Raw genomic sequence first — 17,804 nt, 5'->3', positions numbered from 1 at the left:
GCAGGCTCAGGTTTCCCAAGGCTTCCAGCTTCACAGGAAGCTGAAAACCTGGAATTTTTATTTAAATCTTTCAGTTTTCACATGTGTTTGGGAAAATGTAGGAATACATTTTTTTTTTAATTTTTTTTTCAACATTTTATTTATTTTTGGGACAGAGAGAGACAGAGCATGAACGCGGGAGGGGCAGAGAGAGAGGGAGACACAGAATCGGAAACAGGCTCCAGGCTCCGAGCCATCAGCCCAGAGCCCGACGCGGGGCTCGAACTCACGGACCGCGAGATCGTGACCTGGCTGAAGTCGGACGCTCGACCGACTGCGCCACCCAGGCGCCCCAGGAATACATTTTTAAAAAGTATGTGTGTGTGTATGTGTGTTTTTATATATGTATGTGTATATTGTTTTTTTAAAATGGGTCTCTGGGGCGCCTGGGTGGCGCAGTCGGTTGAGCGTCCGACTTCAGCCAGGTCACGATCTCGCGGTCCGTGAGTTTGAGCCCCGCGTCGGGCTCTGGGCTGATGGCTCGGAGCCTGGAGCCTGTTTCCGATTCTGTGTCTCCCTCTCTCTCTGCCCCTCCCGCGTTCATGCTCTGTCTCTCTCTGTCCCAAAAATAAATAAACGTTGAAAAAAAAATTTAAAAAAAAAAATAAATAAATAAATAAATAAAATGGGTCTCTGGCTTGCTAACTGCAGATATTGAAACTTGTCAGCCTCCACAATTGCTAAAGCCAGCTCTTTAAAATGAGTGTGTGTGTGTGTGTGTGTGTGTGTGTGTGTGTGTGTGTGTGTTCGTTCTGTTTCCCTGGAGAACACTGAGTGATACAGATACACACCCACACTTATTTGGAAAAAAGGAAACATGGTGGAAGGACAAGGAAAGAAGCTAGACTTCTTTGAATACATGTTGTTTTGTAGATTTGACTTTGGTCCCACTGAACAGTTCACAGAACTATAATACAAAATTGAACCTTAAAACATTCATGAAAAATTGAAAGGTGGTGGGGAATGAAATGATTAAACCTTACCAGACAGCAGGTTGGTGGCATAACCTAACTATACATAATGGAATTGTTTCAAGTGGTTTTGAAATCCAGTCATTTGACCGTACCTTCCTAGTAGGATGTGCTGTAGAGTTGTTTTAAGACAAATTTTAAATTGCTCTGCTTAATCATGTTAGAATAGTAGTGACTGTATATTGTGGGTTAAATCAAATGAGTAATCATTTTCTTGTTACTGAGAACACAGATTTTTGGTTTGAAAGAAAGGTAATAACATTGTCACATCTATGAGATTCAATGGAAACATTCAAGTCCTAAATTTGAATTGAAGTTTAATGAGAATTTGTAGTTTATTTTATTAAAAAAAACAACATTCAGAACTTATTCTCCAGCTCTGTCCACAGAAACAAGGATCAACCCAGTAGCAATGAGCACCCGAAGCTCTCAGTTTGTGGTTTCTAATTACTACTTACTACAAAAAGCTGCCACAGGTGTTCTTAGTAGAAATGACTGGTTCCAGGCCTGGGACAGGATGTTCTGTGAAATAACTCTAGATCATTTTGTCATACCAGAAGCATAAGGTCCATCAAAGACTACTGGGTCATATTAAAATGACCTAGACACCAACTTGAAGAGATTCCTGCTGAGCAAGGGTAGCACAGTTAGAACTTCAATAACAATAAAAACTACACTGGAATGACGCAAGTAAAATGTCCATAATGATTCTTAGAAAAGAAAAAAGCACTCATTGGTTATCTTTGGAGGATACTAGGTGACCAATATTTTGAGGATCAATAAATAAAGGAGGAAAAATCAAGCACCTTTCAGGTTTTTGTAAACCATAATTTAGGGTAACAGTTGATGAAATGCACTTTTTCCTAATAGAATACCCCAACGAATAAATTAAGAAATAATAGAATTAGTTTATCACCAATTTGAAATCTCTAGTGAAGTAATAGATCCTCTGGGCAAAGATCACCAGTGGCTGATGACATCACCGTGGAAGACATTGTATGTCTCCTGACAGAGCATGTATTAGAAAAATACCCTCCAGTTCAAAGATGTCATTGTCCCCATCTCAAAACCACTGAATATGTCACATTGCATGGCAAAAGAGAATTAACATTATGGATAGAATTATGGTTGCTAATCAGATGACTTTAAAATGAAGAGATTGGGGCGCCTGGGTGGCACAGTCGGTTAAGCGTCCGACTTCAGCCAGGTCACGATCTCGCGGTCCGTGGGTTCGAGCCCCGCGTCGGGCTCTGGGCTGATGGCTCGGAGCCTGGAGCCTGTTTCCGATTCTGTGTCTCCCTCTCTCTCTGCCCCTCCCCCGTTCATGCTCTGTCTCTCTCTGTCCCAAAAATAAATAAACGTTGAAAAAAAAATTAAAAAAATAAATAAATAAATAAAATGAAGAGATTGTCCTGAATTATCTAGGTGTGCTCAGTGAAATTGCAAGGATCTTTAAAAGTGGAAGAGGGAGGTGGAAGATTCATTGTCAGAGTCATCCAGTCAATGTGAACTTTGAAGATGAAAGAGGCCATGAGCCCAGGAGTGTGGGCAGCCTCAAGAACCTAGAAAAAGTTAAGAACTGGATTCTCCCTTAAAACCTCCAGGAAGGGGTGCAACAGACCTGCTGGCACCTTGATTTTTGCCCTTTGAGTCCTGAATCAGACATGTACAAAACTGTAAGATAATGAATTTGTGTTGTTTTAAGCCACTGAGTTCATGGTTATTTGTGATAGTAGCAACAGAATACTAATATATTCCATTTCTTAGAATGTGTTCTTCCTATAAAACTGAGTTCTCAAGCCTCTTGATCTAACTACCAATTTATAGGTAATACAGGAGACAGAAGAACACATTGTGTGAAATTATGGGAATGCTCAACAAAATGTAAACTCTGGGCAATGCTATCACAAAAATGATATGTTTTCTTTATCGAATAAAGTATGTATATGTGTATGGATGTGAGAGAGAAACTGACTGACTTAGGAGACTTTCAGAAGATGACCTAGTATTTCATGTACCAACTAATTACAGCAGGGAACTTGATCCAAATAAGCAAATGTAAGGAGAGAAAATTTAAATGAATGAAATTTGAACATTGACACTGAGCATTAAATGATATTAATGATTTTATTTATTTTTTGTTGTGATGGTGGTAGTGATGGTTATATTTAACCAAATGAGATGAGTGTGGTGGGTAAAGTAATAATGATAGCCATAAATGGATCATTGTTGAAGACAAATGACAGGTACACAGGTGTGTGCTATTTACACTTTCTATATTTGTATACATTTTAATATCTCCATAATAAAATATTGGTAAAAATGTTGGTAACTAATTTGACTTCTTAAATATTTTGTGAGAAAAACATACCCTGTCCAAAAACTGGATTTGACCATGAGGCTACCAGTTAACAATTTCTGCATAAAGTTTTGGAAACTGGACCTTTTTCTTTAACCTGAGGAATTATCTTTTTCTTCTATCCCACTCACTTCCTGGCTCCCTTCTTTCTGCACTCCCTAGCAAAAGGGCTTCCTTCATCTGTGCTAGTAAATGACTAGGGGCATTACAGATTGCTTGGAATAGAATTTTCTCAGAATAAGTGAGCAAAGAGGGTAATATGCATAATTGCATTGAACAATACTTCCTAGTGTTTTATTGGACCTCCTCTCATTTCACCCTCTCAAAAAAAAGGGGGCAATACTTTGTTTACGTTTTTGAAAGCCTGAGGTTTTTTCGAAATATTGGCTAATTGCATTTTCTATGTTATCTCTCTGCTTCTATTTCAGGATGGAATGGGGAACTTGAGAATCACAGACAAAGGTCTAAAACTAGAAGGAGACTCCGAATTCTTGCAACCTCTCTACGCCAAAGAAATCCAGTCCCGACCAGTAAGTTTCTGCTGCAGGAAAAAGGAATGGTTGTTTTTCTTGACTCTAGATCTGGGGAAATTTATCATCAGCCATCAGCAGAGTATAGAGGATTATGGGAAGGAATGATAATATAGGTAGTGAGATATGCTCATATCTGAAGTCTCAAGCATAAGCACTTGCTGTGGTACCGTAAACGATGATGATGACCTCTCCGAGCCTTTCTTTATTCCTGCCAAAAAGAGGGTAATAACCTCTGTTAATGAACTTTTCTAGATTCTGCTGCAAATAAGCCAAGAAAATAAATGTGGATGTGCTCTAGGTACTATACAAATCCCAAAAGTATTGCTATCATTTTTTAATTGCCAAGTGCTTTAGATACTATCTTTAGAAACACAGAAGTAAAGAACTAGAATTTTGTTTTTCATTAAGAATTTGGACAAGGTAGCCAAGGTTGGTTAGAATCAATTCGGTAATCAGCAACCATGCTCTGAAATGGTACTAATTACTCTGGTCTGGTATTAATCTGGTATTAATGCTCTCTGTTCCATGTACTTTGCTGCTTTGCAGGCATTACCATTACCTAATTTAATCCACAGATTTGTCCATAGGGTTGGCAATTATTGTCACCTCAATTTTACAGATTCAAGAATTGAGCCTGAGTGAGGTACTGTGTTCAAAGCCACACACTTACGAAGTAGTAGACCAGGGACTCCAGTGCAGGAAATCGAATTCCAAAATGTTTCTATTAACCAGAGTCTCCTACTTAAGCTTTTTCTCTCATCTGTTACTTTTGTCACGATAGAAGTGATTTCTGGTTTGCTTTTATTAAGCAATACGATCAGAATTAATTTTTGCTTTTGAGTGTTTTTTTCTTCTCAGTTGTTTCTTTGGCTTTGTTTCTGTGTTCGTCTTTTTGGTGGGATGGTGGAATTTGCTGTCTGAAAAGGATTGTTAATGCATTTGCTCTTCTGGGATTGGTTCATGCCCACCTGCAAACAAAGAGTAATGTGAAAGCTCCCCAAAGTGTTATTTGCATGGCGTGCATCAATGGGCATAATTAATGAAATTCAGCAACTTTATGCAGTGGGTACTTTTATCTGAATGCTGTCTAAACTACTGAATTCTGTTAAACTGGATGCAACTACTGAATTGCCAATAAGTTTACTTCTTTGTGTGCCTAGTAAAACGGAGGGAGTCGTGATGTTAAAATTATCAAAAAGAGAAAATCACTTCAGCAACCCAATCAGTGATTATAAAATTTAACTGGAACTCATAGCACACTGAGTTAGCACTAAAGTACAAAGAGTACTGTATTTATAGTATCTCTCATCTTTGAAGAAATTGCATCCTAGAAGGAATCATGAGATAAGATTATAATAAGGAGGGCTGAGTGATGATTCCACGTTGAACTGAATGGAAATAGTCAATTTCCAGCATTTAAGAAATCACTCTTAGAAGCATTGCTTCGATCTGTATTTATTTCTCTCAGCCTGGCAAGTTGGTTAAATCATCTTTTGAGTTACTAGTTGTACTTTAGATTAATCTTACCTGTATTAAACTTGTTTTGAGTATTGTTGGCACAATGTTCTATTAGTTTCAGGTTAAAAAAAGTGATTCAACAAGCTTATATATTACTCTATGTTCAGAACAAGTGTATCTACCATCTGACACTGTACAACATTATTATAATATCATTGACTATATTGTTTATGCTGTATTTTTTATTCCTGTGGCTTACTCATTCCATAACTGGAAGCCTGTATCTTCTAATCCCTTTCACTCATTTTGCCCATCCTGACTCACTGGCTTTCTGGCAAACGGAGTTGTTCTCTGTATTTATAGGTATGATTTGGTTTTTTGTTAGTTTGTTTAATCATTTGTTTTTTTCAGATTTCACATCTGAGTGAAATCATATGGTATTTGTCTTTCTCATCTGACTTAGCTCACTAAGCAGAATACCCTCTTAAGTCCATCTATGTTGTCACAAATGGCATGATCTCATTCTTTTTATGGCTGCATAATATTTCAGTGTGTGTGTGTGTGTGTGTGTGTGTGTGTGTGTGTGTGTGTGTGTACCGATCTTCTTATTCTGGATTAAACTTTTTAAGTCACTAGTTTTGACTTATAATTTCCTTCTACTGGTGATGACCTCTTTATTTGTAAAGGGCCAGATATTTAAATATTTTAGACTTCTGGTTTTTTTTTTCTTCTTTACAACTCTTTGAAAATGAAACAATGTTCTTACCTTGAGGGCCACCAAAAAATAGCCTGTAGGATAAAGCTTGCCAAGCCTTCTATATTAGTGATATTTCTGTAAATATATAAATGATCTGGCTAAGCAACATATGGTGCAAGAGAGCAGATTTTTTAAATGTTTTTAATATTTTATTTAATATTTTATTTTATTTAATATTTTATTTTATTTTATTTTATTTTATTTTATTTTATTTTATTTTATTATTTATTTTTGAGAGACAGAGTGCGAGTCGGGGAGGGGCAAAGAGAAAGGGAGACACAGAATCCAAAGCAGGCTTCAGTCTCTGATCTGTCAGCACAGAGTCCGATGTGGGGCTCCAACTCATGAACTGTGAGATCATGACCTGAGCCAAAGTCAGACGCTTAACCAACTGAACCACCCAGGTGCCCCAAGAGAGCAGATTTTAAGATCATGGGTAGAATAATTGATTTTTTGCATAAAATATCCTGACATAAGTTTCCTTGGTGTAGAATTAGAGTCATATAAAGGAATTGAAAAGCGTGTTTCAGAAGACTTGAAAGGGGATACAGGTACATCTCTTAGGCCCACGTGCAGGAATTGAACTTTTTGCAAATTTTTTAGCCAGCGTATCTGAAAATCAATGGCCATATGATACCAACTCAAAGATATACTTGACAGAAAGCTTAAAAAGTAATGATAACCTCAAAAGTCTTATTTTAATATTGAAAAATCAGTGAGCTAAATTCCATGCTTTCTTGTCATCACTTAAGGAAACCCGAGTGTCAGAATTGACTGTCTTTCATTGTCCTTAGAAAGTATTCTCCTTTCAAAAAATAAATAGTGAATAGAGCTCTTTAGCTATTCTGACAACAGAATAAATATCTTCTCACTGAAGAAAAGAAAGACCTACAGATATGCAAATATAACAAAATCTGTCCGTAGATCACATGAGCTGTTGCTGAAGCAGTGCCCGTACCTATTCTTCTCCGTCACGCGCTACCTGCAGGTTGCGGCCATCATCCTATCCTCCTTCACCTACACCCTTGCAATGTCCATCTCTCTCTGCTACCTTTCTCTCTTAGCCTCACATCTACATTGTAGCCAAAGTGGATGTTTCAAAATGTCAAGTCTCTCCACCTCTTCCCAAAGGATTCTCCATCCTCTTGCCATTGCACCCGGAATAAACTCCTGACTCCTCATGAAGGCCTAGAAAATTCTCTCCTGGATGTTTTCCATAGAGGGCTCCTTCTGGTCATCCTGTTCACAGTTCACATGTTGCCATTTTAGAAAGACCTTCCTCATTTAGTGTAACAGCATATGTGAAACATCACCCTGTTTTTTTTTTTTTCCTCCTTGTAACTGTCATCATTTGACATTCTTTCTTACTTAAGAATATAAATTAGGAAGAGCAGGAGATTGTGCAGATTTTCCCCACTATATTCCCTAACCCTATTGCTATTTCCAGCACATGGTATATGCTCAGTAGATATTTGTAAAATTGAATAATAAATCATTCCGAATAAAGTATCACTTAAATCTGTCTTGCAGAGGAAGCACTCTTAACAGTTTTTGCATACCAGGGCAGCCGGGTGACTCAGTCAGGTAAGTGCTCAACTTCAGCTCAGGTCATGATGTCACGGTTTGTGGGTTTGAGCCCCCATCTGGCTCCACACTGAATGTGCAGAGCCTGCTTGGGATTCCCTCTCTCTCCCTCTCTCTCTGCCCCTCCCCCATTTGTGCTTTCTGTCTCTCTCAAAAATACATGAGTAAACATTTTTTTGAAAAACACAAGGTTAGGCATACCTGGGTGGCTCAGTCTGTTAAGCATCTGACTTCGGCTCAGGTCATGATCTCACAGTTTGTTGGTTCAAGCCCTGCGTTGGGCTCTGTGCTGACAGCTCAGAGCCTGGAGCCTGCTTTGGATTCTGTGTCTCCCTCTCTCTCTCTTCCCCTCCCCTGCTCATGCTCTGTCTCTGTCTCTCAAAAAGTGAATAAACGTTAAAAAAAACTTTTTTTTAAAATATCAGTTCAGTGTACATTTTTAGGCATTTCCTACAAGTATATTTTTTAAATAAAACCATACTTTGCATATTCTTTTGTACCTTTTTTCTTCCAAATAATATATTAACAGTAAATTTTCTGTATCTAAATAATTTTTAATAGTTTAAGAGCTTTTTTGAAGCGTAATTGATATAGAATAAACTACACTTATTTAAAGTGTGTACATTGAAGTGTTTTTGCATATATATATATATACACACACACACACACACACACACACACACACATGAAGTCATCACCACAATGAAGATAATGAATATATCTTTCACCCCTAAGAGTTTCTCCCTTACCCCTTCATAGTCCCTCAACCAACTACCAATATGCTTTCTGTCCTGCACATTGCTTTGCATTTCTTAGAACTTTACTTAAATGGAATAATACAATTTGTGTATCTGAATAATTTTAAGAATACATTGTCCACATCACTTTATCAAGATCTTTCAACCATTTATTTAATATTCAACTTAAAGAAGATTGTGTGTGTGTGTGTGTGTGTGTGTGTGTGTGTGTGTGTGTGTGTGTTTGCTTGCCTGCAATTGCTTTGTCTTGGTTGGCTGGGGAGAGATAGTGGAAGTGGTTCAGGGCATAGACCTTGAGTATTTCCCTTTTGGATGATATCAGAGCACTGAGAAGGGACTAGAGAATAACACACTAAGCATGGCATCCAAGGTAGAATCGGTATCTGTTTGGATTTTCACAAAAAGTAAAAGCAGATATGCTAGATCCAAAAGGCAGGAGAGTGATATCCGAAGCTGGTGACTTAATCTATAGGGCTCCCCTTCTTTCAAGCACAGGGGTAATTGCCCGCTGAACAAAACTGGGGTTCTGGTAGCAAGGAATGTGTGGAAGGCCTGTTGGATAGGCAACCAATAGACTTTGCCATACCTACTGAGTTGTAACCTTGCAGGGCACTCACATGAACCTCACACGTAGCAACTTCCCTTCCTTTCTCCATTCTGGCAGTTTCAGCTTATTGGTTTTTTGCTGATGCACCTGACTATTGCTTCAGCCACCCCTGGGAGGGTCTTTTCAGAAGAAGTATCTGCAGTATCATTTCCCTGTAGATTACACCTGCCTTTATTTCTTCTGCCCATTGAAAAGAGATCAGTGCCCTGTTGAAGAAGATTACTCAACCCCTCTAAGTGAGGATAACTAATGGAAGTATTGCTTTTGTGTTTCATTGATCTGAAAGGAATTGGGATTGGTTAAGCAATCCACACAACGTTCAATACTGTATCCAATTTCATTATTGAAGGTTGCAACCCTGTAAAGTCACTACAAATTGATTAGTGTGATAGCAATCACTTTGGAAGATAAATTAATGAGAAAATGTTCATCCCTACAAAAACTTGCAACTGGGAATTAAATGAAAGTCCCAGGACATGCTAGCATTAGCCACATGGATGCATAGCTTCTGTAAGTATTGTGCCACTCAGAAAATAGATTGAAAAGGGCACACACTAAATTAACTATTCTACCATGACATCCAAAGACCAGCCTGTCTCTAGAAATACTACTTGAATGCATTAGCACAGAATTTTGTAAAGTTAAAGGATATACTGCCAAAAAAATTCTGCGTTTAAATGACCATTTCAACATGATGGTACTTTTTTTCTTTTTAATTATATTTAAATCCATGTTAGTTAACATATAGTGTAATAATGATTTCAGGAGTAGAATCTACTGATTCATCACGTACATGTAACACCCAGTGCTCATCCCAACAAGTGTCCTCCTTAATGCCCACCACCCATTTAGCCCATTCCCCCCCACCTACCTCCCCTCTAGCAACCCTTAGTTCTCTTTAAGAATCTCTTATGGTTTGCCTCCCTCTCCATTTTTATCTTGTTTTTCCTTCCCTTCCCCTATGTTCATCTGTTTTGTATCCCGAATCCCACATGAATGAAATCATATGATATTTGTCTTTCTCATCCTGCTGGTTTTGCTTAGGATAATACACTCTAGTTCCATCCACATAATTGCAAATGGCAAGATTCCATTCTTTTTGATAACCAAGTATATTCTATTGTGTATATATACCACAGCTGCTTTATCCATTCATAATTCAATGGACATTTGTGCTCTTTCCATACTTTGGTTGTTGTCAGTAGTATTGCCGTATGCTAATAGTGCTGGCTATTGGGGAGCATGTGCCCCTTCAAATCAGCATGTTTGTATCCGTTAGATAAATACCTAGTAGTGCAGTTGCTGGGTCATAAGGTAGTTCTATTTTTAATTTTTTGAGGAATCTCCATACTGTTCTCCAAAGTGGCTAAACCAGTTTGCATTCCCACCAACAGTGCAAAAGTGTTCGCCCCACACTCATCAACATTTATTGTTGCCTGAGTTGTTAATTTTAGCCATTCTAACAGGTGTGAGGTGGTATCTCATTGTGGTTGTGATTTGTATTACCCTGATAATGAGTGATGTTGAGCATCTTGTTATGTGTCTGTTAGCCATCTGGATGTCTTTGGAAAAGTGTATGCTCATATCTTCTGCTCGTTTATTTACTGGAGTATTTGTTTTTTGAGTGTTGTGTTTGATAGGCTTCTTTTTAATTGGTAAATACAGTTACAAAGTTTTGGTAAGTGCTACTAGTAGATAGGTTGAATGAACTAATACTAAGGAAATCTTTAACCACAAAGAATCAATTTGGACAAAAGTAGCAGATCCCTACTTTGGAGAGACTGCTCATCTTACTTTGCAGAGTGATGCAACTAGATGGTGCTTTTACATAACTTCCCGTGAAGTGACAAAGGAAGGGACACTAGCTACTCTGGGTAGCTACTCTTATAAGTATGTTGCGCCAGGCCTACAGCAATGGGAAAGTTGCAAGTGAATTTCTTTCTTTCTTTTTTTTTTTTTAAGTGAATTTATTTCTATACTCACTTCCAACTATACTTGGGCTGGGCATAGGGGTCCTAGCCCATTACTATATGGAATTTAGAAGTTTAGGAGAGGAGAGGCAGAAAAAGAAGTTGGAGGAAGATAAATAATTAGTTTACTTTAAGAGAATAAAGTAGAAAATTATTATATTAGACTTGAGATTTATATGTCTTTTAAATTTCCTTATCCTATAAAAACTCGCATATTTTTAAGATGTCTTTACTTACTAAAACCTGTGTGTAGAATTATGATATCAAAACTAAATGTGGTTCTTAAAAGTTGCCTGTTCCAAGAGACGGTATCACACCATGGCTAAACCCCTGTGCTATATTGTTGAACTTGGATGGCAGCAAGTGCTACCATTTGACAGATGAGTGATCTTTGAGAACCTTCGTAATTTGGCAAATTCTTGTTTTCTTGCTTGTAACATTGGTATTCATGGCTACATCATGGTGGTTGCAAGTAAGATAATGTTTGTGAAGTGCCTAACACAGAACTTGTAGTGAAGTAAGTGTTCCAGGAATGGCGACTCCTGCTCTCACCCGTTGCTGATGATGATGACGACAGTGATGATGACCATGACGGTGACAGTAATTTCCACCACCAGCATCATTGTCATGTGGCCCGCATATCACCTGATGTTTGAACTTGCTCTGAACCAGATGGTCTTTCCTCCTCTTCTCAAATGTCATCTTAATGACAAACTCATTGCCCTCCAAGGAAATCTATTTCCTGTTAAATAGCTTTTAATTTTAATTTTTTCCTTCAGTGAATTATACTCTTCCAATGTTCAATTCATTTGTTTCTCATCTTCTGCTTAAATTGTTTTAGTACTGGCACAGTCTTTATTTTTTCTTTGTCCACCCTTTCCGAAAAAAAATACTTTTATAGCACATATCAATTACCTTACAAATGCTTATACATTTTGATCCAGTAATGACATTTCCACTCATTTTATGATCTATAAAGAGCCAAATGTAATAAAATATTTAAATATTAAAACACAAACACTGGTGTTGTACAAAAATCAGGCTAAGTGTTGGTTCATATTAAAGTCTGAACTCCACGTATAAAATGGGCTTTGAGGGTATACCACCTTGTCAATATTCATGAAAGTTGAGAAAATACTGCATTCTCCTTGAAAGTCTGAGCTGGTCATTCTCACTGTGGACTTCTACATTTGGATCTTTCATCTCCTTGTTTTATGGAAAGATGAGTTTTTTTTTTTTAATTCCATTCTGATTTTAGTATTATATGAATTAAGAGTTTTTCCGCCAGCTAGAATTCCCAAGATCTATCTGGGGTGGAAGTTGAAGCCCCTAAGAGGTCAGTTAGACCATCACTGCATTTAATGGATGGAGTCCCAAAGGCTCAGAAAGGAGGTAGGGATGTACCCAAGTTCTACCAAGCCAAAGTCAGAATAAAAATCCAGAATATTAGTCTTCTTCTATATCAACACACTATTTTTATGGTAAATTATTTTCTCATGACACTGTTCAGTACAATAAGTTGAGTGATGCTGGCCATTTCCCTCTCATGGGGAATAACTTTCTGGAAGGTATGTTAAGTTCTGGAGGGAATATAAAGCTCTAAAAGAAAGAAAGGGAGGGAGGAGGAAGGAAGGAACGAACGAACGAACGAACTGGAGACAACAGTGGATAATGCAATAAGACCAGACTTAATTATAGCTGATCTCATCACTGAGATAATATTCTCTACTTCAGAAATCTATGAGAGTTAAATGAAGTAACTTCAGTGACCCACCTTGTGAACTATCAAGTAAGCTGTTGGTATGAAAACCTATGACAGAAGTTGTACCCTGAATCCAGCTCATAGATCTAGTTTATTTACCTCACACAGTATTTTTTTTCTCTTAATATGAATTTTTATCATATTTAAATGTTTGAAGATTACACATTTTTTAAAAAAAAAAATCTACATTTTCTAATTCTTGTTTAAAAGACATTTGGCAGAGTAGTTTGATATTTCTAAGGGCTGGGGCTGAGTAGAAGTTGCCTTCTTCAGATGGACATTTGTTCTCTGGTTTGCCACAGTCTCCACCAGGCACTATTGTATAATACCCAAACTGCTTTAAGGCATTTATTTATATGATGGGGCTCTGAAGTCCCTTGAGGGTACAGCCCTTGGTTTACGGAATAGAGAATGTATAAATCTTGCCATGCAGAGTTCAGAAATTAGGTTGGCTTCTTAAGATCCTTAGTCATTTATGATTCACTGTTCCTTAATATTTCTTTTTTGTTTTGGTTCTCTTCTGTGCCCCAGTTTCCCCAAGCAGTCTGGCTCCTGGGGGTTTTGAAATCATATGCAAGTGCAGCGGCAAAGGAGAGCAGCATCAGAGCTTCTGGAGGCTGAGGCTCTGGCCTGCTACAGCCACACTCTCCCCTCCCTGAGACTCCTAGAGCATGCTTTCTTTGGGTCTCTATTCTCTGACCACTACAGAGCATTACTGGGGAAGAGGCAGATTGGGAAAAGAAAGTTGAAAATTTGGATCCAGCATTCTCTGCCTGAGACAAAGAAAAGGTGGGGGGTGGCCGAATGTGGGATGGCAGACAAGTACAAGCTTTGTCTGAAGAGGCTCTGTTACAATTTAGTTGCGACGAGAAGAGCCATGTCTCTGGTTAGTTGAGGAACCAAATGAAAGCTGCAGTGGTTTCTCCTCAGCAAGCAAAACAGCTTCAACTCCCAGCTGAACATATTGCACATAAAACAGTATTTTCCATGCCACTTGCATGGAACATGAGCATCTTGCTGTCTTTAATTAAGAAGTTAACTGGACCATGAAGTATTGCCCGAGTAAATAAAAGTGATTTGTACTAAGTCAGAGGGGTGCATAAGGCATCTTTGCATTTCTTTGTTCACACATAAATTATGGAGATTATTAAAAGATGGAAGGGTCATCTATAAGCCCATCTGCACTGGGAAGCTGATTGCCGTTCCCGAAATGTATCTCTCTTTTTGTGTGTTGTAATTTGTTGTGGACAATAGTGTGAACCAGCTGCTTACTCATTTTTTTTTTTTTAAAGCAGACAAACAGTCTTGAGTAGATCGATGCTTAATACTATGGTTGGTGTGTTTGTTTGTTTATCCTGGGAAACAGAGATAGTTACTCGGAGGCTTTTGGTTGCCGTAGAATTAAAATGGGCTGATAGGGTTCATGTTCTTCCTTTAATTTGGGAGCGATTGACTGTGTATACTTTTCTTAAATGAAGGTCATGCTGTAAATATAAGAGTTACTGAGGGCTTTGGTCAGATGTTCCTTAGAACCGTAATGGCCATTTTTAGTAGAAGTAGTTCCAAACTTCACATACAATCTGGCTAAGAACATCTGATTGTATGACTTGAGGGTCATTGGTCAGGGAGGCTGCCCCAAATTCTTTCTTACTGCCTGTTGTGATGCCCACAGGTCCACCATGCACATCTCATTAATTCAAAGACTCAGAAATGTATATTCACGCCAACGCCCTACTGCAAATATTCCTTCTCCCCACGTGCATGCAAACTTCTGCAAGGATTTGAGGTAGCTCATAACTAACAGTAACATAGTAACAACAGCTATAATGGGTTAAGATCAGGAAAAATATAAACTCGAATAGAAGGCAGAGGTGGAGACAGTGTAATAAAATACGTGAGACAAACTAGAGCACCTATGTACTTCCTCTTGCTAAGCCTGGAGTTTGATTATGGAGTTTCCAAACAGAGAGACACAGCCTGTTGGATGAAACCCTCTACATTTACCCTCCAGAGACTATACAATGTCCTGGATAGGAAGGTGAGTTAAGGCTGGCAGTTCGGTGTTCTAGAAAGTACACCAGATTCCAATTTAAGGAATGTGAATTTTCTTCTTAACTGTCCTGCTGATCATCACTGAGCCCTCAGTTCTTTATCTGTGAGCTAAAGAGGTTGGACATGATCAGTGGTTTTCTATAATTATTTTTTTAAGTCATGGAATCTTTTTATAAGCCAAATTTCTCTGAAACCCCCAAATCCAGACAAGATGGAAGTTCAGCTGCGATGTCTGTGCCATGGCTGGAGCCCTGCAGCCTGTTTTCTTACCTACCCAGTGTCCCTGTCACCAGCCGCACGATGCCTACGTGCCAGGAGGGTTCCACAGACCACAGTCGGAGAACTACCAGACTGGATGAAAACCTGGCCTTGCTTCAGCTAGGTCTCTGCTCAGATGGCACTTTCTCATGGATACCTTCCTTGATCACTCTGTCAAGAATATATCCCTTACCTACTAGCTTTGTTTTCCTCATGGTGTTATCATATGAATTACACAGGTATATCTATTTCTATCTTTATATTATATGTATTCTGTCATATAATTATATATTTATATACTTAACCTCTTTGCCACCGCTATTACTTTATAATCTCCATGATGGCAGGGACATCGAAAGGCACTTACTGAGGGATATTTAAGAGCAGGCTCTGGAACACCACCTTCCTGGAATAAAATCCTGACTCCTGAGCAAATTCTTTGACCTTTTCTCTGCTTCACTTTCTTCATTTATAAAATGGGCATAGGAATAGCACTACCTCATAAATGTATTACAGGATCATAGGAGTTCATTTCTTTCAAATAATTATGTAAATTTTGCTGCTTATAGAACAGTACCTGGGTAGAGAACTATATAAACTTTCAGTATAATAACTTATTTTATGCTTTGTTTCCCATTGCATCCCTGTTTCTAGACTAGTGCATGCCCCAGGGAAGTAAAGCAGATTGTGTGATTGTGTGTGGGTGTGTTTAAGTAAGTGAATGGATGTTTTCTTAGGATACTGCTGGCTCAAAGACTCTCTAAAAGCTTCTCATCTCAGGTAGAGAGACAAAGACAAGTTCTCTTTTATGGGGCCTTATAGATTGATTGCCTGAACCAGCCACACGCCACATATTCTGTTATGTAGATGAGGACATGAACGGCTATGTGGCATGAGGCTACAGGCAAGTGGGGCCAACTAGGTGCAAGAGATAAGAGTGGTATGAAAGGTACTAAAAGCCCTTCTTCCCCTACTTTGCAGTTTGGCCCTGCTGTACGTCTTGATTCATGCCATCCACAGGCCAATGTGAGCTCCCAAGAGTGGAGCTGTGTGTTACAGACAGGAAAGTTTTAAGAGAATGAAATTAGCCCTTCCAGCCCTTCAAATCTTTGAGCTTCTCTTCATCATCACTATGGCATATCAGCGTTGTCTGACTCCTGGTTTCACGAACATCCCAGCAGCCGATAATGACTAGTCAGTGCAGGGATGTTTCGTGCTTATCTCATAAACAACATTTAAGAGGGCACCAGAGTCTCCTGTGGTTTGGTTTATGTTCCTTTAATGGTAGGAAGAGTCCTACTTGAGCTAGGTGGCATCTCTTAGCCAATGATATTTGCTAAGTTTTGGGGAGTATGATGGAGAGAGGAGCAAACCGTAAGGAAGAAGACTGTAATGCATTCATAAAAGTTTTATTGTTCTTCACTCCGAAAGGGTTGGCAAAAATATCACTTAAAAAAAATTGCCTCAATCAAAACATACTCCTCTCCTGACAACTTTTGTCATACCCAGCACTTTATAATTGCAGTGGATATGTTACACTGCTAGTCTCAATTTAAAAAAAAAAAATGTTCATTTGTCATAAACGGTGATAATTTTTCAGGAGACATAATTTCTGAGGCTGGAAAAAAAATGCCTTTTTGCCATATGAAGATACAAGCAACTACTTCCTCTTACTTTGATTCTTTGATCCCCATCAGCAGCTGAGCATAGCCTTTTTGATGCAGTGCTCGGTAAATTATCACCAGTGATGTTTAAATGGCAGTTGCCTAAATTATGAGTGTAGGACGTTCCATTTCCATGAATGATTCTGTTTTTATCAGCAGTGATTCTGCCTCTAGGCAAATACCAAATGGTCCACCAAGTAAATGAGGCTTTTAAGACTAATAAATATTTTGCAGATGTACTTGTTGCATTTTGGAGAAAGTAGAAGAAGAACCAGCAGGCTGATTTAAAAAAAAAAAAAAAAACATGTTGAAAAAAAATGAGACAAGTAGACGACTCTGTTTTTTCCCCCTTGTTTTGTGCAATAAGGTAGATTTCTCTCTACCTCGTAAGCCACAGCTTTCATTTTGTAACACCAGAGTCCTGGAAATAAAAAGTAACATCTCTACAGTAATAGATAAGTACAGATGGCCCGATAATTGCAGTTTTCCAATTTTAAACTGTGTAGATTGGTTTTAGCACTCTGTTAAGGCTCCGACAGTTATGTTAAGAAATATGAGAGTAATGTTACAGAACGATGAATTCTCCTTAAGTACCACCCCCATTAATAGTTGAGAAATACATGAATACTCATATCATTGGATGGATGTATAGTTTCAATGTTTGTTTCTCGTTTCTGTTGTTAACAGAGGTTTTTCATTTATTTCTCAGCATTCTCAATAATGTTTTTCTTGTCTTCCCGTGTGAGTTTCCTGAGACGTGGAATCCTCCCCATGCTTTTGACTGTTGCCACAAAGAGTTCACTGCATCACAAAATGTTTCTTTCATCATATCCAAGCAGCACTCTGGTTAGGGAGATACAGGAAGAAGTTTAATGAAAAGAAAACCAAATTTGACATTGTATCAGAGTTAGTATATAAAGATGGCCAGTGCCAGCTGGATTGTGCAAGACAATTACCCACCCTCTGTGGGTGAAGTAGTGGGAACTGTTTCTGTCAGGGTTCCTACAACCCCAGCTGGCCCCTGGGCTCATT

General features: G+C 38.5%; 1 protein-coding gene across 4 annotated transcripts in view; it reads left to right on the top strand.

Moving 5' to 3' along the window:
* The window catches only part of SGCD (sarcoglycan delta), a 947,672-nt gene that overhangs the window by 726,251 nt on the left and 203,617 nt on the right, over window positions 1–17,804 (top strand). For all 4 annotated transcript variants that reach the window (XM_045436332.1, XM_045436340.1, XM_045436349.1 and 1 more), the window contains one exon: window positions 3,798–3,899. In XM_045436332.1, coding sequence (XP_045292288.1) covers window positions 3,798–3,899 — 102 coding nt within the window. The remainder of the gene's footprint in view (window positions 1–3,797; window positions 3,900–17,804) is intronic.

The sequence above is a fragment of the Leopardus geoffroyi genome, chromosome A1 (genome assembly GCF_018350155.1).
Source record: "Leopardus geoffroyi isolate Oge1 chromosome A1, O.geoffroyi_Oge1_pat1.0, whole genome shotgun sequence".
NCBI classification, from domain to species: Eukaryota; Metazoa; Chordata; class Mammalia; order Carnivora; family Felidae; genus Leopardus; species Leopardus geoffroyi.
This window is presented reverse-complemented; position numbering and strand designations above follow the sequence as displayed.